Source organism: Orycteropus afer, unplaced genomic scaffold (genome assembly GCF_000298275.1).
Source record: "Orycteropus afer afer isolate SDZICR_OR568_19922 unplaced genomic scaffold, OryAfe1.0 scaffold00002, whole genome shotgun sequence".
Taxonomy (NCBI): domain Eukaryota; kingdom Metazoa; phylum Chordata; class Mammalia; order Tubulidentata; family Orycteropodidae; genus Orycteropus; species Orycteropus afer.
Window position 1 is genome coordinate 637,463 of NW_006921589.1, and position 20,828 is coordinate 658,290.

Sequence of the window (20,828 nt, forward strand, 5' to 3'; positions counted from 1 at the left end):
TCACTGGCCGTCGAATCTGTGAAGCCGCTTCCTCCTCATCTCTTCTTCCGGTGAGAGGTGAAACCCATAGGGTGGTGGGCTGTTTCTGGTGTTTCCTGTAAAAAAAGCAAAAGAGAACATCAAATGCGGCCCCTCCCTCGTTCTGTCATTTATAGGCCTTCAGCACCCGAGGACCCCAAGGGGACCACGAAACAGAAATATAACATATTGCAGCTTCAGCTGTCAATACTAAGTTTCAACATCAAGTAAAATATTTTCAGTGTGGTGCAGCCCCAGCCTAATTTCACTCATTTTGGGACCTTTGGACAATCTCCTCCCTTTCAATTTCCCTTCCACCTGCTGCATAACTCCCACCATTTAACTTGCACAACGTCTCGAGGATTTGGGTTTGGTTTGGTTTTATGCCCAGAAATAACTTGTCACCCGACTCTACTTCCCTCCCCACCAAGTGCCCCATTTCGTCCCTCTTGATCAGCCCCAGGCTCCTCCCTTTCCCCCTGTAACCTCTTGCACCTCCCAGCCAATAGGAAACAAGCCTGCTCGAGGCACACCTCAGGGATCACAGGCCCTGAGCAGCAGCGGTTATCACACTGGTCCGCATTGAGCAGGCAGACAACAACGCAGGTGTGGTATTCAAAGATCACATGAGCAACTGTGGGAATAATTACTACCAAGAGTTTCTTGGAGCTGCAAACATACCAAAAAGAGAGTTTGTATATAAGCATTTTACTTACTACCCCAAAAACACTGGCAGGTATCCTAGTGAAAAAGAAATGAAAGAAGAGAGAAATAAAGGAAGGAAAATACACAGTTCATGGTCCTAAGGAACCAGCAACCTAATCTAATGTCTTGACTTCAGTCTCCTCCACGAGGCAGCCCGGCATGACTGACCGACATGACACCGTGTCAATGTGCTTTCAGGCACACGGAGCGAAAATACTATTACTTCTCACGTTTGTGCTTCTTCTTCTAATACTGCTAATTCTCCCTGAATGGCATCTCCCATCACTTGTATCAACCAACTGTCTAGTCCTTCTTCCAGTGCCCCATCCATATCACACTGGCCACCCCAGATGCAAGAGTTCCCTCCCAGTTCAAGCTCGTTGGCCTCCTGTTGGGAAATCAACAGTCGCACACCTGCCAGGTAGGGTGAGCCATGTGTGTATACCTCTTCTGACTCCCACTAGGCTCATCAGCTCAAGGGAGCACTCAGGACACTTCTCCATGCTCTCTGGGGCCTGGTTCAGTCCTGGACACACAGTAGGTGTTCAATAAACTTGACACTATGGCATCAGCCTGTGACTTCAAAGTACACGTTACAGCCTGACTTAACTCAGCCCATAGTGGTTTCTGACATGACTAACTTGTGCGGTCAAATACCCTAGAAGCAGTGGAATAGCTGGGAAGGGTGGCTGGATTAGGGGGTTGGGTGGAGCCAGCAGGGAAAAGATCCTGCTCATTTGTTCTGAGCAGCACCTTTCCAAAGATGTGTCACTGATATGAAAATTGTTAACACTACGATGAAAAGACATGAGAGAAGGCAGTGTGAAATTAAGAGTCAGTCTGTTCAATACACAATTGGAATTTCAGCTGTCAGACAATGAGAAATTAAAAGAAGATAGTTAAAAGGGTAACACTCTTTTTGTATGTTTGCTTCCCCACAGTGATGGAGACCCCAAAGCTTACACATTCCTAGTTCTCCCCACAGCAATGGAGACCCCGAAGCTTACACATGCCTAGTTCTCTTTCCTTTTGGGACTATGGGAGAGTTACATCTTCTGAAGCCCTTGCAGCCTGTTCTGACCAATAACCCAGAAGTAAACAGTGCAGACCTATCCTGACACTGGCTCCTGCTGGCTAAACCTCCACCTGAAGATGTTCTGAAAGTGAAATTTGTCCATCTGTCAACTTTCACTAAAGATGATATTTAAACATATTTGCTTATGAAAGACTTTCACCACAGAGATTTCCTGAACAGTATAAGGACAAAAGTTTCCCAGGGTGCAGTTCTCACCACATAGTGTATTTGGAAGGGAATCACTCTTTGTTCAAAATGATAAATGCTTTGCAATTACAAAAAATAAATCAGCTCACCATTAGGTTATTGCTTGAAATTATTTTATACATCAATATCCAAATCCTACTTTTAACAGCGTCCTTTAACCACAAGACTCTTCTTAACTGCACTTAGGGGTGCCAGCTAGTATCTGAGCCCCGCTCCAGATGGGCCGGGAGCCGTCAGGCCTGGCTGTGGACGGCCGGCAGCAGGCTCCACGTGGCGTGCTGACGAGGAGCCTGGGCACAAGCCCAGCAGAGCTCAGAGGGCTCATCCTCCCAAGGGATTCACAGTGGCCTCTGGTGTTTTCATCAGTTTTTCCTTTAGAGAAACAGGCTGACAATTAATGTTTCCATGGAGGGAAGGGCAGGGAGGAGCTGAAAGAGGGCGCATGTGAGGGTGGCTGGGCCCCGGCTCTTCCAATGAGCAGCACAGACTCTCTTTAGACTCATTCAAGGGCCTTCAGGAGAGCCAGGCTGAGGCGACAGAAGACGTGACACGCGCTGAGGGAGGAGAGTCGAATTCAGAAAGAAACAAGAATTACTCTACGGTGACAGACTCTTCCCAGGTGCCTTATTCCACTCAGTCTTCACTCCCCAGTTTATCATCCCAATTCTGCAGGTGAGGAAACTGAGGCCCAGAGAATGTCAGAGACACATCTAAGGTCACCACGGCAGCACGAGTAGAAGCAAAACTTGAACCTAGGTCTTCTTCCCCACAACGCTGTCCCCTTGCCACTTTTTACACAGTCTCACTTTGTCATCACTTCAAACACACTGATGTATGAAACAGGACACGCTGTCACAACCTCCCATCCTCCGGCCAAAACCTAGAGGGTCCTTCCTCATCATGCGTGTGTGGGGAACTCTGCTATTTGAAAAGAGAAAAATGAAAAGGTCCAACCAGGCCCTCAGCACCATGGAACTGAAGACTGACTACGACTATCACTATCACTGAAGACGTGACTATGAAGTACCGACATGGACTTGATTTCCACCTGCTACCAGAGTGGCAGCAGCAGCTCTGGAAGTGTAGTGGTTAAGGCTGCTAACCAAAGGGTTGGTGGTTCAAACCCACCAGTCACACCATGGAAGAGAGATGAACCAGTCTGCTCCCATAAAGTTTTAGAGCCTTTGAAAACCAGTTGGGGGTCACTATGAGTTGCAATCGGCTTGACAGCATGAATTTGGAGTTGAGCCAGAGTGGTGTGGCTTTCTATGGCCACCCAAAGGCCCATGAGTATGACAGTGGCAACCACAACCAGAGGCCTGATTTCTAATCTGATTTTATGGACATTTTAATCCGATCAAACCAATGCACCGTCCTGACTGAGAATGACATAACTGCTTCACTTCATGCTCCAAACACTGTTCTTAACCTCAGTAGTTAAATTTTCAAAACAGTTTTCAACTGTAAATTCATCTCTGAGATTTCAAAAAGAATGACCAAGTTGGTGTCAGTCCGCCCTCCAGCAGTACCCAGTGCCGCCGGGGGCCAAGGCTCGCACTGCTCACTCACTCTCAGCCCTGCCACTTGGTCTTAAACCCCCTCTAGGTTTCTCACTGTGTCAGGGCCTATTACTACTCTCCGTGACACTAGAATCTTTGTAGGCATTTCTCCAAGGGGCTTCGGCTTTGAGAAGTGTATCTTCAATACGTGGTCCCATTGTTAAGCACGTGGAAAAGGATCCGGAGATTCCCCAGCTGAGTGGTGGGAGAAGAAGAGGTGCCTGGTGCCATTATGGGACAACCACTCTCAGAGGAACTAGGCTGGAGTCCCAGCTCTGCCTAGAACCAGTGAGGACACCCTAAACCAGTTTCTTTCAGAGGCTCTCACTGACTCACTTTGTGAGGCGAGGCTGCTGGACGAGGGCATCACATGGGTGCCTTCCAGGGGCTGGAGTCTGATGACCTGGGATTTCAGAGGAGACGAAGCACCTCAAGTGTTCTGTCGGGGGCCAGCCCTGTGGCACACACGTGACGAACACTGCTGCTGGGGTCTCATCTCTAGCACCAAGCCAGCATGTGTTACATCCCAGGACTTCACAGACGTCCCCAAGCTCCCTGTACTCTGGGCTGCTCCGCTACTCGCTGGCAGTGGGCGGCCACTGGTGCAAGTGGCTGTAACAGGTTCAAAGCTGTGTCTGAAACACCCCCCAATGTGATCTCACTTTATAGACTTAGAGCTGGAAGGCCAAACGCTTCAGCAGACCATCAGTAATAGTTGTTGAGCAAATACATCAATGAATGGCCATTTCATTCAAAAACGAAACAAAAAAAAGAGCAGAATCCTATGTTAAATGTCTACTTGTTAGTGTCATTGGTATAGATTGAATGATGCCCCCAAAATGTATATGGCAGTCCTGACCCCCTACCTGGTTCTTTGTCATGTGAACGGGGCCACATGAGTGCAGACAGGCTGTGTCCTAACCCTAATCACTGCTGAGTGATATGAAGACGCAGAGCCAGGCAAGCACAAATGGGGACCAAGATGCTGTTTGATGACCAGGGAGGCAGATGAACCTACGAGCCCAGGGATGCCAAGGGCTGCAGGCTACTAGAAGGTGAAATAGACAAGGACTTCCCCCTAGAGCCACAGCCTGCATTCGGACTTCCAGCCTCCATGACAGGGATCCTTACAGTCACCCACGTGTGGTATTTCTGTTACAGCAGCACTAGGAAATGACAATTATTTACACTAGTTAATTAGTAACATTAACGAACGTATGCAGTGAGATGAGACATATCAAATAATGAAAACAGAACAGTGACTTCTTCAAGGGCAGAGCTCAGTTTGGTTTGAAGGCCCTCTAGCAGTGTTTTGTACCGTGTGGAACTTCTACTTACTAAGTTCCTGCCTTCTAAGAAATAGATCAGATCACGGTAATTAACCTTCATTTAGCAGCACACTTGCCCACCTTGGGGTCTCTCGTCATTGGGAAAGCTGGCGTGCCCAGCCCAGACCTTCTCTTTGCTGCTTAGTTAAATCAGGCATTGAACATGTGCGTGCCTGGGGGAGATGGCCCAGTTCAATGAACCTGGAACAGAACCTGAGTATTTATGAGCCTCGTCTCTGCGTTCCTGTAAATGGAGGTCAGCCCTCAATTTCACTCAGAAACAGTGAGCATGCTTCAAAGCAGCTCAGTTTAAGACGGTCTCACTTAATTACAGCCCCAGTGGTGAGATCACAAGATTCACTGATTTGCAGTTCCTGCTGGAAAAATCTTCAGTTCTCTACCCTGATGGGTATGTAACGCACTGACCTCTGCATCTGACGTCTGTGGGAGGAGAGAGGCAATTTCACCCAGATCAGAACTACTAAAAAGAGCGCCACACATTGACGGTCACTTTCCCGACTGCTCGCCATCCCGTAAACAGAGATGTCAGATTTGCTGGGATTCACAGGTCCTGCCCGTGGTCTGATGAGTGCTCTCTGCCATCCAGTGAAATTGCAAAAAGAAAAGTCATAGGACGGGATCAGGGAGCTGAAGAGGCAATGGCTTGTTTTCTTTTTTTTTTTTGTTTAATTCTTTCATAACAGGAAATAAATGACCAGCCTTCCCTGGGTTTTCGACTCTTCAATGAGAGAGGCGGGATGAACGCCATGCTCTGGCTTCTAAGAATGCTACCTGACCGTACTCTTGAGCCGAGTTCCGTGAACTCTGTGCAGAGCTCCCAAAACATCTCTGGAAAGGACGGCTGTTAAATCTATATTTACTGACAAAGACCAAAAAAGGCCTACAGGAAACTCCAGACTCGACCATTTAGCAAGACAGTCTGGGACAAGGGGAGGTGTTTAAGGACAGTAAGACCACTTTACTCTCTGAATCACTAATTATAAGGTGTCATCAATCAATCTCTTTTTCTTTTTAACAACAGTTTGAAACTCACTTAAAACCTCTTAATTTTCATACAAATGGATGTTTTCTTATGGTTTATGAGAAAGGTAACACTTAGATCTGACCTGCAAGAGAAAAGGAGCTCTGGTGGCGCAGTGCTTAAAGCATTTGCCTGCTAACCAGAGGGCTGGCGGTTCAATCCCACCAGCTGCTCCGTGGCAGGAAGATGAGACAATCTACTTCTGTAAAGATTTACTGCCTTGGAAATCCAATGGGGGTTGTGTCATAATTGACTTGAGGGCAGTGGGTTGGTTTTTTGGTTTTGAGAGAGAAAATGTTCATATTGCTATCTCCTCGACCAATTAAGTTGCAACAGTGGGAGTTTCTTAATTTTTAAACATGATCTGGAACTTCAAAACGAGATGCTTTGAAGTGGAGATCAATCTGATCAATCTGATCCATCTACCTGTTGTACTTTTCTTCTCCCTCCAACTGGTTAATTCTGGGGAACTTTAACAGGCACAGCTTACTTAAAACCCATCGGCTATAATCCAGTTAGCAACTCAAGTAGTTTCATTATGTTAGACAGTTTGAGTCCATCCAGAGGCACCTTGGGAAGAAAGGCCTGGTGATCTACTTCCAGAAAAATCAGCCATTGGAAACCGTAGGAAGTACACAGTTCTACTCTGACACACTTGGGGTCACCATGAGCTCAAACCACCCTGATGGCAGCTGGACTGGATGTCAGGGCTCGTGCCTTTTTGCAACACAGACAACAGTCTGGTTTGATCTCTAGAAGATTCTAAGAAGAGAAAGTCAAGGGAGACAGAGAACTTTGGTGGGGCAGTCATTCTATGCTGAGCTGCTTACCACCCCTCCCCTGTAATCTGTCCAGAAGCATATAACTTGATTGTCATAAACTGAACGTGTGTGACCAACAGCCAGAAGATATAGACTATTTCCAGCACCCTTAAGCCCTCTCAGACCCTCTTTCCCCAACCCAAGAGTTACCTAGTCCCCTGACTTCTAACAGCATAGACCGGAGGTCATCAATCTACGCTGTTAGAAGTCACCAAAATTTCAGACTGTGCACACTGGCAGCCAGCAGTGTGTCAAAAGAAAAGAAATCAGCCCTGGTACGCTACTGGTAGCTAACTCCCAGACTTGAGCTTAATTCCATCAGTTTTCCACTATGGCTTCTTTCTGTCTGAGGACCCAACCCAAGGACTGCATTATGTTTTGTTGCCATGTCTCCTCTATCTCCTGTAGTCTGTGGCAGTTTCTCAGTCTTCTCTCTCATGACAGTGACCGTCTTGAGTAGTACTGGCCAGGTATCCTGCAGGATGTTCCTCCATTTCTCAAAACACTCCCTCAGGGGCACATGCTGTCAACATAAGTTGCCACTGATGATGATGACTGTGCACCTGGTGATGCAGTGTTTGCCAGGCATCCTCACCATTTAAAAAAAAAAAAAAGGATTCCAAGGGAATAAAGCTTTGCCCTTGGCACCATGAGTTACCAGGATAAACTGGAAGATGCAAGGGTGTGCCCCAGCAGCTCTGTCACCCTCCATCTGGGATGAATAGGGTGTGGGTCAGGTGGCACCGCCTGTGCCCTTCACTGGGCTCCGGGTCCCAGAATTCTGGGTGGTTTCCTGACACTGGCGTGAGCCTGGAAACCACCAGGAAACCTGTTCAAAAATCAGTTTCTGTGCCTCGTTGCTTGGGTGGCCTGCCGGAGGCCCAGTGGGAGAGAGAATCTACTGCTTTCCTGTTCTCACAGCAGCTCTCAGACACAGTCTTTTTATTTTCTTCACAGTGGCACTTTGGAGTTCTTTTCAAAGTTATAACTGTGGACATTTACCCCAGACAAAATTGTAAACTGATAGGACATTCTATGCTTTGATACCAAAAAGCATGCCTTCAGTGGCTGATCAGACAGGCTCTGAAATATTTTTTTTGAGCCTACACTACCTACACAAGGTAATTATGGAAGCAGAAAGCAGTCTGTGAAAATGATAGCTTTCATGGTAGCCCCACAATAAGAGCAACATAAGTGGTGTCACTGGAATGTGTGTGTGTGTGTGTGTGTATAAAATGTTGAATTGGCAAATGTGTTACATGCCATATTTTCCACATGTAACACCCACAGAAATAACATGCACGCACATATAATGCATGTAGGAAACTAATGTGGAAGGGGTGGTATAGTTTTCAAAAAAAAAAAAAAACACATGTGTTATTTGCATGAAAATACAATATATATTTTACAACAATAAAAAGTGATAGCTTAAAAAAAAATACAGTTTCTACAAACTTAATGATAACTTCTTAGCCACAGGCATACACCCTGAGGTAGTGAGTCACTGGACCCATGGGCTCGGGATCATGGTGGCAGGGGACATCAAGATCAATTGGCATAACATACTGCACAAAAACATTGTTCTACATCCTTCTTTGATGAGTAGCAGCTGGGGGTCTTAAAAGCTTGCAAGAAGCCATTTAAGATGCAACAAAAGGTCTCTCCTCATCTGGAGCAAAGAAGAATAAAGAAAACCAAAGACTCCTGGAAAAAAATCAGGCGCCTTGGGACCTGTGGACCACGTGAACCCCAGCCTACAAAAGCCTGACACTAGAACAACTAGATGGTGCCCAGCTACCCCTGTCAATCACTCAGGAAGGGATCAGGGTAGGAGATGCTCGATAGAGGGGGAGAAAAACGTGGAATAAAACTCAAAATCACAAAAAAGATCAGGCTTTCTAGTCTGATAGAGGCTTGTGAAACTCCCAAGACTATGGCCTCTAGTCACCGTTCAGGCCTGGAACTGAACTCACTCCTGCAACTTCCAGCCAAACAATAGAGAGGCGTATAAGGTGAACATTTTCATCAGGTTGGTACAATCCTTAGGACAATCAATCATGGACAATAAACAAACAAACAAACAAAAAACCATCCAAACTCACTGCCATGGAGTTGATTCCGACTCAACCACATTGGGCTTCTGAGGCTGTAAATCTTTACACAAGTAGATCTTCCTCCTGCAGAGTGGCTGGTGGGTTTCAACTGCTGACCTATTGGTTAGCAGCCAAATGCCTTATCCAGTATGCCACTAGAGCCCCTTATGGGCAATCAGAAGGGCAGTGTTTGCACAGGGAGACAGCTCAGGAGGCAGGAATGCATAGGAAAGGACATGGGGAAAGGGTAACCACAGGGAGGAAGTGAGAAGAGAGCGGTTACGTTGTGGGGGTGGCAATCAATGTCATGAAACAAAGTGCGTATGAAGTGTTGGATGGAAAGTGAGTATGCTCTGTACACTTTCATCAAAATCATAACTGGAAAAAAAAATACAGTGTCTGATTTGGCGGGTGTGGCATGGAGGCCAGGCCTTCACATTTTTAAATGGTTCCCAGGTGATTCTAGCATACACTAGCCTTTGAGAACCACTAGGCTACAGCATCAGTTTTTCTTTGAACGGAAAATGTCCACCGTGGTTTCATTCCAGTGTTTGCATTTGCCAGCAGGTGGAACCAGAGGCCCATGATGCTGAACACACTGCGGAAAAACTAGGACAAATTCCAGTCAACAAAGCATTCCGCACTGTAAGCAGAATTAGGGGTATGTTTAAACAGACGGGCTCTACGGAAGCTACCGCACTGAACAGTATGGACTCGTTTGTTGTGTGGACGGTCGGCAACCCAGGAATTATTTGCGTGCATCTAGCAGTTTCTATGTGCTAGCAGATTTCTTTCAGAGCAGAGGAGACAGACTGACTAGTGGTAAGAATACAGATGCAGATTCGGGTATTCTGACCATTTCTGAATTCAGATTTGACTTTTGCTCTTGTCCACACTGCCTTGGGTTACTGAGTGTTTTACAGAACGATCTGTGATCCGTAGCCTCTTTGCCACCCTAACTCCAAATTAGAAGAGATAAGCAGATACAATCTGTGCTGTTAAGACGACCAATACTAAAAACGATTTCTTTTAAACCTAATCAAGGTGGTTCTGCTTACTGGTTCCCATTTTCACCTGTTGTTGTTAGGTGTCATCGAGTCAGTTCCCACTCCTAGCGACCCCATGTACGACAGACAAAACGCTGCCCGGTCCTGTGCTCCCCGCACACCCTTCGCTGTGTGTGAGCCCCTGTTGCAGCCACTGTGTCGGTCCATCTCCTTGAGAGAGGGTTTCCTCTTTTTCGCTGACCTTCCACCTTCCACCAACCAGGAGATGGCCCCTCCTGAGAAGGTGTCCAAAGTACATGAGATGAAGTCTGGCCATCCTGGCTTCTAAGGAGCATTCTGGCTGCACTTCTTCCAATATACATTTGTTCACTCTGCTGGCAGGCTATGGCATATTTAATATTCTTCACCAACACCGTAATTCAAAGACATCAATCAGTTCCTCTTCAGTCTTCCCTATTCACAATCCAGTTCTCGCATGCATATGAGACTACCGAAAATACCATGGCTTGCTACAGGCACACCTTAGTCCTCGAAGTGACATGTTTGCTTTTGAACACTTTAAAGAGGTCTTTTGAGCAGATTTGCCCAGTGTAACACATCGTTTGAGTTCCTGACTGCTGCTTCCTTGGATCTTGACTGTGGATCCAAGTAAAATGAAATCCTTGGAAACTTCAATCTTTTCTTCGTTTATCATGATACCGCTTACTGGTCCAGTGGTGAGGGTTTGTTTTTGTTGTTGAGATGTAATCCATACTGAAGGCTAGTCTTTGATCTTCATCAGTAAGTGCTTTAAGTTCCCTTTGCTTCCAGCAAACAAGGTTGTGTCGCCTGCATATCACAGGATGAACCCCCTCTTATACTTGCCTCAAATCTTCCTTTTTCCTTCTGCTCCTCCTATACTCCCCCCAACAGAATGTTAGAATGCCAAAAGCAAGATAAAGGAGCAGCAACTAACTCTAACTTTGATGATGCCTGATGCCGTGGGTCAGAGTGCAGACGGACTAATAAGGGTTTCTCTCGCCTGCCGTTGGGCTCGTCTTGCAGGAACAGGACTTACAGACTGAGTAACCTGTGAGTCCCAGAAATCTGCAAAGGCTTTCAGCACTAATGGTTCCTCCAAAGGAAATGCTATTAATTCTTAGCCTATGACCCAGGGAGCTCAGGTAGCACACAGCGCCTAAAGCATCTGACTGCTAAACAGAAAGTTGGTGGTTCAAACCCACCAGCCACTCACGGAAGCAAGACTAGGCAACCTACTTCTGTAAAGATTTACCACCTCAGAAATCCAATGAAGGTCGCTATGAGTCGGAATTGACTCAGTGGCAGTGGGTTTGGTTTTAGGACCTAGGGATTTGGTTGCTGCCACCATGGTTGACCCGGGCTCAGGAGCCCATAAGGCAGTCTTGAGAGTTGGCAGCTTGCCAAGTGGCCCTGATGCTGTGGCTCTGGGCAGGCACTCAGTGACCTGAAGGAAGAATAGATGTGCTCCCTGGTGGATGAGAAGCTGGCCAAAGTAGTGGGTTCATAACTGGGTGCAACAGCAGCCCCTTCTCTCCATGGAATAAAATGCCAATCACACAGCCTACCCTTTTTCATGAGCAGTGGTGGATCTTCCACTCAGAAACTACAAAATCCCCAACACCACTGCTCTTACCAAAAAGAACCAAACCTACTGTTGTCGAGTCATTTGAAACTCATAGCAACCTTGTAGGACAGAAGAGAACTGTTCCATGGGGTTTCCAAGGCTGTAAATCTTTCCTGAAGCAGACTGCTATATTTTTTGTCCCCTGGACTGGCTAGTGGGTTCAAACTGTCAACTTTTTGGTCAATAGCCAAGTACATTAACCACCACACCATCAAAGCTCCTCAACTGCTCTTACACAGGTTCTCAAATCCCATGTTCAGAGAATCTTCCAGAAGAAGCATTTCTAATGACATTTAGAAATTACTTTTTTTTCTCTCTCTCTCACTCCCTTCAACTTCAGCTTCAAACCAGAGATGGCCCAATTTTTAGCTCTGGAAGCAAAGACCCAAGGTAATGTTTTCACTGGCTTTTGTAATCATGGACTATTTGAAATTAGCCAATACTTCCTTCAGAAACCTCAATCTCTTACAAAACAGCTTTTAACCTTTGAGCATTAATAACTAAATACTATCCCAAGAAATCAAGGAATAAGGAACAAAGATGGAGAGTCCCTGGGAAGAGAACTTTGGAAAGGGACACAGAGTCGAGAACTTCTACTGAGAGTGGCCACTGAGGAATCAAGTCCAAGTCTCTTGTACATAGCTTGCAGGTTCCCAGAGAAACAGAGCTATCAGGCCTGGGAAGAGCAGGACGTTAGCATATCCGGCCCTAGGTTAGATGGCCAGTCTGAGCAGCAGCAAATAGGGTGAACCACACAGCAAGTCCGACACCCACCTGATGCTACCATGACAGTCCTGCAAACAAATGGCCTGGCACCGGACTGGATACTGCATCTAGAGGAGTGATTCCCAAACCCCAGTGTGGGGAGCTTGGTAAGAGGCAGGCTGTGGGGTTCCAACTTCTGAGACTCAAAATCAATGTCTGTGGTAGGCTGGCTCCTGGCACCGGCACTTTTAATAACTACCTCAAGGGAGCTGATGCTACTGATCCATGTACCCCACTTTGAGAAACTAACCAGAAGAATGTTATACTGTGTTCTGGGGTTACAATTGGCTTTGACTATCAGCACCAGCATGGCATTTGGCATGGATGTCTTTTGTGACATTTGTCGCAAGCCAGACTCTGGCAGCTTCCAGGTCTTGCTATGTTCAACCCTGGACTATGTGAATTTTGAAAGCAAGATACCAGTACAATCCAGCTCTCTTAAGAGTCTAATGAATATGGAATTGCTCTGGAAATTCTACTGGATATAACACTGGAATAATGGAACTAACCCAGTGTTCCTCGCCCAATCTGAGGGACATGGCAATTCACTCTTGGATCCCTGGTGCCCTCTGCATGGGGACACATAATGAATGGACAAGAAAAACAACTGACACACCATCATCGCTGGGCAGAGAGGGGGACAGGAGGGCCAGACTGGGCCAGTAGTGCTAGGCGATATGGATCAAAGGCAGCAGGAAGGGTGTCTCAAGGTCCAGGAACCTCAACTTCTGGCCTCAGGCACTAAACAGCTCCCAACTCCTGAGACATAAACAGGTGAAGAACAGGTGAGAAGGGACTACAAACCTACAGCCTTCAGAATATGATTCAGTCTATTCTTTTCCTCTATGAAACTTCCAAACTCTGCTTGGGGTCTAGGGTTCCAAATACATTAGAGAATTTTCAGTACTGAGGTGTAGTAAATTACCTGGTATGGCTTTTCTAACCATAAGTCTTTGTAAACTCTGTGGTGGGATTTGCTGTGAGCAACTGAGGAGTTCCTGATTGTAAAAGTTATCCACCTGGGGTATTTCTGTTGGGCACAACACAAAGCAATGTTCTGGGAGGGTCTTGTTCTCTCTCTCAGGTGCTTAGAATTCTGATGTTATGATTGGTTAGTTTGGCCACTCTGCCAGCTTCAAAAGGAGGCCTCCTAGAGGCAGAAGACGTCTCTCTCTGACTGCTGGTTGAGGAAGATGTGCTGCTGAAAGAGACACACGCTGCTGGGAAAGAGATGCAAGAGACACGCATTGCTGAGTGAGACACCAAGGGACACTCACTGTTAGTAGAGAAACTGTGCACTGGGAGAGAGGCTGAGCATTTTTCCTGAACTTGAATTGTAGCCTGGTGCTTCCCTAATAAACCCCATAATCTGTGAGTTCTGTGTGGTCACTGCAGTGAATTATTGAACCCAGCAGAGAGGTGGTGGGTGCTTTGGGAAGAACGGTTGGTGAAAGGGCTGGGAGGCAGCATGTCTGGCCTTGCAGGAACAGGCCTTGGGTTGCTGATGGTGATTCTGCCTTCTTCTTGTGGCGTTAGAGGAGGTCAGAAGATCTGGCCTCCGTGCCCTTTGTGCAAGTACCTTGAATAAATCTGAGATATGGGATGTGTTATGTATGCCTATAAGGTGCTCTCCACAACTCGTCTGTCAATTTGTCACTGTGGTGACTTGTGTGTTGCTGTGAGGCTGGAGGCTATGCCACTGGTATTTCAAATACCACGAGAATCATCCATGGTGGACAGGTTCAGCAGAGCTTCCAGACTGAGACAGTCTGGGAAGAAGGCTGGGGCCACCACTCTGAAAAAACCGGCCAGTGAAAACTTCATGGATAGCAGTGAAACACTGTCTGATATATTACTAGAAAACTATGAATAGCCCTGAAACACTATCTTATATAGTGCCAAAGATAAGCTCTTCAGGTTGGAAGGTTCTCAAACATGACTAAAGAAGAGCTGTCTTCTAAAAGTAGAGTTAATGTGAATGATGTGCATGGAGTAAAGCTTTCAGGACCTTCATTTGCTGATGAGGCATGATTCAAAAAGGGAAGAAACAGCTGCACACACCCATTAATAATCAGAAAGTGGAATGTATGTAGTATGAATCTAGGAAAATTGGAAGTTGTCAAAAATGAAATGGAACACATAAAGATCACTATCTTAGGCATCAGTGAGCTGAAATGGACTGGTATTGGCCATTTGGAATCAGACAATCATATGGCCTGCTATGTTAGAAATGACAAACTGAAGAGGAATGTTTCAAGATCTATCCTGAAGTGCAATGCTGTGACAGATAATATCCATAAGTCTACATGGAAGACCAGTTAATACTACTATTATTCAAATTTATACACCAACCACTACGTCAAAGATGAAGAAACTGAAGCTCTTCACCAGCTTCTGCAGTCTGAAATCGACCGAACATGCAATCAAGATATACTGATTATTACTGATGATTTTTAGAATGCAAAAGTTAGAAATAAAGAAGAATCATTGGTAGTTGGAAAACATGGCCTTGGTGATAGATATGATGCCAGAGATGGCATGATAGAATTTTGCAAGACCAATGACTTATTCATTGCAAATACCTTTTATCAACAACATAAATGGTGTCTATACATGTGGGACCTCACCAAATAGAATACACAGAAATCAGATTGACAACATCTGTGGAAAGAGGCAAGGGAGAAGCTCAATATCTTCAGTCAAAACAAGGCCAGGACCTGACTGTGGAACAGACCATCAACCACTCATATGCAAGTTCAAGATGAAGCTGAAGACAACTAAAACAAGTCCATGAAAGCCAAAATATGACCCTGATTATACCTCGAACTTAGAGACCATCTGAAGAACAGATGTGATGCACTGAACACCAGTGAGTGAAAACCAGATGAGTTGTGGGATGATATCAAGAACATCATACATGAAGAAAAGCAAATGGTCATTAAAAAGACACAAAAGGAAAAAAAACACCAAAATGGATGTCAGAAAAGATTCTGAATACAAGATTTCAAAGAGCAGCCAAGAAAACAAAGTAAAGTATTACAATGAAATGTTCAAAGACCTGGAGTTAGAAAACAAAAGGGAAAAACACTCTCAGCATTTCTCAGTCTCAAAGAACTGAAGAAAAAATTCAAGCCTTGAGCCTCGAGAGTTGCAGTACTGAAGGACTCTATGGGGAAAATAGTGAATGATGCAGGAAGCATCAAAAGAAGATGGAAGAAATACACAAGACTCACTGTACCAAAAAGAATTGGTTCATGTCAGGAGGTAGCATATGATGAAGAACCAGTGGTACGGAAGGAAGATGTCCAAGCAGCACTGAAAGAACTGGTGAAAAACAAGGCTCCAGGAACAGACGAAATACCCACTGAGATGTTTCAACAAATGGATGCCACACTGAAGGCACTTACTACCCTATGCCAAGAAATTTGGAAGACAGCTATCTGGCCAACTGACTGGAAGAGATGGATATTTGTGCCCATTCCAAATGGAAGTGATCCAACAGAATGTGCAAATTACTGAACAATATTAATATTGCATGCAAGTAAAATTCTGCTGAAGATAATTCACAAATGGCTGCAGCAGTGTATCGACGGGGAACTTCCAGAGGTGCAAGCTGGATTCAGAAGAGGATGTGGAACAAAGGATATCATTGCTAATGTCAGAGAGATCTTGGCTGGAAGCTAAGAATAGCAGAAAGATGTTTACCTGTGTTTCATTGACTACACAATGACATTTGACTGTGTGGATCATAACAACTTATGGATAACACTGTAAGGAACAGGAATTCCAACACACTTAACTGTGCTCATAAGGAACTTGAACACAGACCAAGAGGCTGTTGTTCAAACAAAACAAGGGGATACTGCATGGCTGAAAATTAAGAAGGGTGTGCTTCAGGGCTGTATGCTTTCCCCATACTTATTCAATCTGTATGCTGAGGAAAAAAATCCAAGAAGCTGGAATATGTGAGGGAGGATGTGGCATCAGGATTGGAGGAAGACTCATTAACAACCTGCAATATGCAGATGACACAACCTTGCTTGATGAAAGTGAGGATGACTTGAAGCAGTTACTGATGAAGATCAAAGACTACAATCTTTGGTATGGATTATACCTCAACGTAAAGAAAACAAAAATCCTCATAACTGGACCAATCAGCAATACTGTGATAAATGGAGAAAGGACTGAAGTGTCAGGGATTTCATTTTACTTGGATCCACAATCAACATCATGGAGGCAGCTGGCAAGAAATCAGATGATGTATTTCATGGGGCAAATATCTTACAAAAGACCTCTTTAAAGTTTTGAAGAGCAAAGATGTCTCTTTGAAGACTTAAGGTGGGTCTAACCCAAGCTATGGTATTTTCAATTGCTTCATATGCCTGTGAAAGCTGGACAGTGAATATGGAAGACCTAAGAAGAGTTGATGTTTTTGAGTTGTAGTGTTGACAAAGAATACTGAAAGGACCATAGACTGCTAGAGAATGAACAAATCTGTCCTGGAAGGAGTGCAGCCAGAGTATTCCTTGGAAGTGAGAACAGCCAGACTTCATCTCCCGTACTTTGTCTTGTTGTCAGAAGGAACCATTCCCTGGAGAAGGATATAAAGTAGAGAGTCAGCCTAAATGGAGAAGACCCTGAACAAAATGGATTGACACAGTGGCTACAATGCTGTGCTCAAGTAGAGCAAGGGCAGTGCGGGTAGTGTGCGGCGGGGCAGTGCTTCCTTCCATTGTACATGGATGGGGTCTCCATGAGTTGGTGCTGACTCAAAGCACCTAACAACATCATCAGCAACGAAAGGTGCTCTGGTGGTACAGTGGCTAAATGTTCATCTCCTAACCAAAAGGTTGGCAGTCTGAAGCCACCAGCTGCTTCAAGAAGGAAAGATGAGGCACAGTCTGAGTCCATAAAGATGTACAGCCTTAGAACCCCTGTGGGGCAGTTCTACTCTCTCCTAAAGGGTCACTACGAGCTGGAATTAACTCAGTGGCAGTGGGTGTGGTTTGGGTTTGGTATGCCCATCTATGCTAAGTGCTAGGAGCTCTGGTGGTGTAGTGGCTAAGGCTTGGCTGCCAACCAAAGGGTTGGCAGTCTGAACCCACCAGCTACTCCATAGGAGAAAGATGTGGCTAGTCTGGGTCTGTAAAGGTTGTTGTTGTTATGTGCCGTTGAGTCGGACCTAACTCATAGAGACCCCTCCTTGGATTTCCGAGGCAGGATCACTACAGAAGTAGATTGCTCCATCTTCCTTCCAAGGAGTGGCTGGTGGGTTTGAACTGCCAGCCTTCTGGTTAGCAGTCAAGTGCCTTAGGCATTATGCCACCAGAGCTCTAGGAAATCCTATGGGGCTGTCCTATAGGGTCACTATGAGTCATAATAGACACATTTTTTTTTTTTTAATGCTGAATGCTGCCTTCAGAGCTTTAAAAATTTTGATTATTTCTGCTTTTCAAATACCTTAAGCCTGATTAGGGCATAACAACATGATCAGACATCCTGCCATCAATGCGTAATTACAGAAACAATCCCTGACCTAGGAGAATGTCTCTGAGATTCTTTGGGCCCAAGAAGAGCCTGCCACTTGCCATCCCCTTACTGCAGGATCTGAGGAAGACAAACCGCTCTGAGAAAAACCTGCAATTAGACAGCATCCTGGCTGCTCTCAGGAGACACATACCAGCAGGGGCCAGCTGGAGGGCATCTCAGGGCACCACAAAGCCCACCCACCATGAGCAAGCAAAGCTGCCTGAAGACTGCGACCACTTATGTGCAGATATGTGCCTGGCACAAGAGGGAGAGGGGGCTGAAAGGGGAATGGCACATTTGTCAAAAGCGCGACATTCATTTATTCTGAACGGGAAAAGCTGCCGGGTTAGGGCACCAGGGTGGGCTCCTCCACAAAGGTCAGGGTCACCTAGAGGTGAGAACAACACCCCTGTCGTCCTTCTGGAGTGGATCCACTGGGAAGTAAGTGGCAGAGACAGGCTGTCTGGAGACATCCACAAAGCAGTAGGAGCCAAGCTCTCTGCACCTAAGAGTTGAGACGTTCTTCATGTGGGTCAGAGCTCCTGGAAGCCAACGTCCCTGGTAGGATTGCCAAAGGTACGACAACCACTTTGAAAACATGCTTGTTTCCATCAACCTAACCCTGGGCCTACTATTTGTGTGTGTGCCTTTAGGTCTGATTTACTCACTCCTTACTCGAAAGAGGAGAAAAATATTCTGAATTTGTTCTCCATTAGAAAGAGCGAGTGCGCGTGTGAGAGTGTGTATGTATGCGTGTGTGTGTGTGTGTGTGTGCACGCGCATGCATGCGTCTCAACTGACAGGGGCCAGAGGCAATCCTGTTACTGAAAAACCTTTTACAAATAAGCCCCCCAGCCCTGGGGCAGCCTGGGGCTCAGATCATTCTGATACCCTTGAAACATCCTGCCTCCAACTGCTTCAAGCTGAGTCAGGATACAGCTCAGAAACAGTTTTTAAAATGGTCTAAGCTATGGGGAGATACCCACTAAACAAAACGTAAGTCTTTTCTTACACATGTCTGTTCATAATTCCTAGAAAAATTTTGTTTTTATGTACAGAAAGGGAGACAAAAGAAATACATTTATTTATTTATCTTTAACTTTAAATTTCAAGTTCTAGATCTAGAATTCGGCTCACCTTGGGTAAGTGATCATTCAGATGGGGGCAGATGACATGGCTGCTGAGCAACTGTGTGTGCTGTGGCCAGGTAGGCAGTTAGTCCTGATAGGCCTATAGTTTTAAGATGCCACAAAGATCCAACAAGTTTGGAGAGGAGATACAGCAAGATGCCTCCCATATATGTGGAAATCATGGACTTTGGAGGCAGGCAGGGGAATGGTTGGGATGGCAGCATCCAACCTGCTAACCTCAGAGACGGGAAACCAAGTCCAGGGAGGGGGCGTGGCTTTGCAGTTCTGCACAGCTCGTTGGAAGATGAGCGGAACCAGACCCCAGGTCTCGTGGTTATCTGTGCATACTGCCTGCCCTCCTCGTTTGCTTTTTCCAGGCACGGATAGCTCATCCTGTCTGATACACACCTTGCTGGTCAAATCTGGGGCGGACGCAGCCATTTTACAAATCACCCCCTCTGCTAACTGGCTCTAGTGGGTGAGAGCCAGCAGGGGTGCAAGGTTTGGAGCAGACAGACCAGAGTTTGAATACTGGCTCTCCCCCTTACTCTGTGTACTCAGACAAGTGACTTCACTCATTGACCCTCAATTTCCTGATCTGTCCTGAGGACTGAGTGGATCAGAGGATGTGGGGGACTCACTGTGGCATATAGTCTTCAGCAGTCAATGGGTAGGCGGCATCATCATTACACTAATAACCTCATGCCCAGCTGCTCCATTCCAGGCAGTGTCCCCATACTCATCCAGTTAGGTGCACACATCAGAACTCCCAAGTCATCTTGTTCCCTTACTCTTCTGCATCCCGCAACGCATTAAAAATTTTAACCTGAACATTCTCTAAATCCATTCACTCCTCTCTTCTGCCATGTCACCATCCCTGTTGAAGCCACCTGTCTCATGACCAGGACTGGGGCCTAATGCTCTAACTAGTCTCCTCACACTGACTCCTGTCTTCCTACTAACCATTCTCCACATAGCGGCCATAAGAGCATTTCAAAACCCACACATCTCATCAGCCCTCTTCTCTGCCTAAATCCCTCTGAAGGTTCCTGCAGCAAATTGCTTTCATATGGCCCTTCTAGCCATGGTCTCTTAACTCTCACAAAATGAGTGGCTGGGACTGTGGTTGTTAAGGTGGTGTGTCCACTTGGCTGGGCCTGGTTGAGTGGCTGGGCAATTGGACGTAGTGATTCCCCATGATGAGACCGGTAATCAACTCCATGGTGGGATCTGCTGTAGCAGCTGAGTAGCTGCTTTAGGGATGGCGTCTGGTTCCCATATAGCAGCAGCAGTGAGAAAGGCCTCAAGCTGTTTCAGCACCCTTGGATCCTGCCTTTAGCCAAGTCTTCATTCAATAGCCTGCCGTGTTATTTGCTGAGCTTGGGACTATTTCTGGACTTGAACTAGTGGCTTGTTGTGTTGCTTAATAATCTTGGGATTGCGCCATTTTACTTGTTGACCTTGGGTTTGTCAGGCTCAGCAGCCAGCAGCTGCCTGGATTAAGAGAAGCCTCTAGCTTCAGTGGGTGGGGAGCAAGAGCCAGAAATGAAACCCAAGGTCAAGGGGCCTTCACCCAGCTCCTAGAACTGGCACTCTGAACTCAGACTTCTAGCCTCCTAAGCTGTAAAGAGAATAAACCCTGCTTGGGAAATCCCTCCACGTATGGTATTTTCAGCCAAAGGGATTAGATGAGGAGAGGAAACTCAGGCCCGCCCAAAGCAGCAGGACCGGAGAGCAGGAGAAAGGGGATAAAAGCCAGGAACCTGGACAGAGGAGAAGTCAGCCCCAGGGACAACTCAGGGACACCCAAAGCAGCAGGCCAGAAGAGCAGGAGAAAGGGGATTAAAAGCCAGGAAGCCAGACAGAGGTACAGTCAGCCACAGGGACCCAGGTGGGGGTAATAC

At 46.1% G+C, this 20,828-nt stretch overlaps 1 protein-coding gene across 1 annotated transcript in view; it reads right to left on the reverse strand.

The window, feature by feature from the left end:
* RHBDD1 (rhomboid domain containing 1) overlaps window positions 1–20,828 on the reverse strand; it is a 140,961-nt gene continuing 120,133 nt past the window's right edge. Inside the window, exon 6 of the mRNA XM_007935537.1 lies at window positions 1–95. Coding sequence (XP_007933728.1) covers window positions 1–95 — 95 coding nt within the window. The remainder of the gene's footprint in view (window positions 96–20,828) is intronic.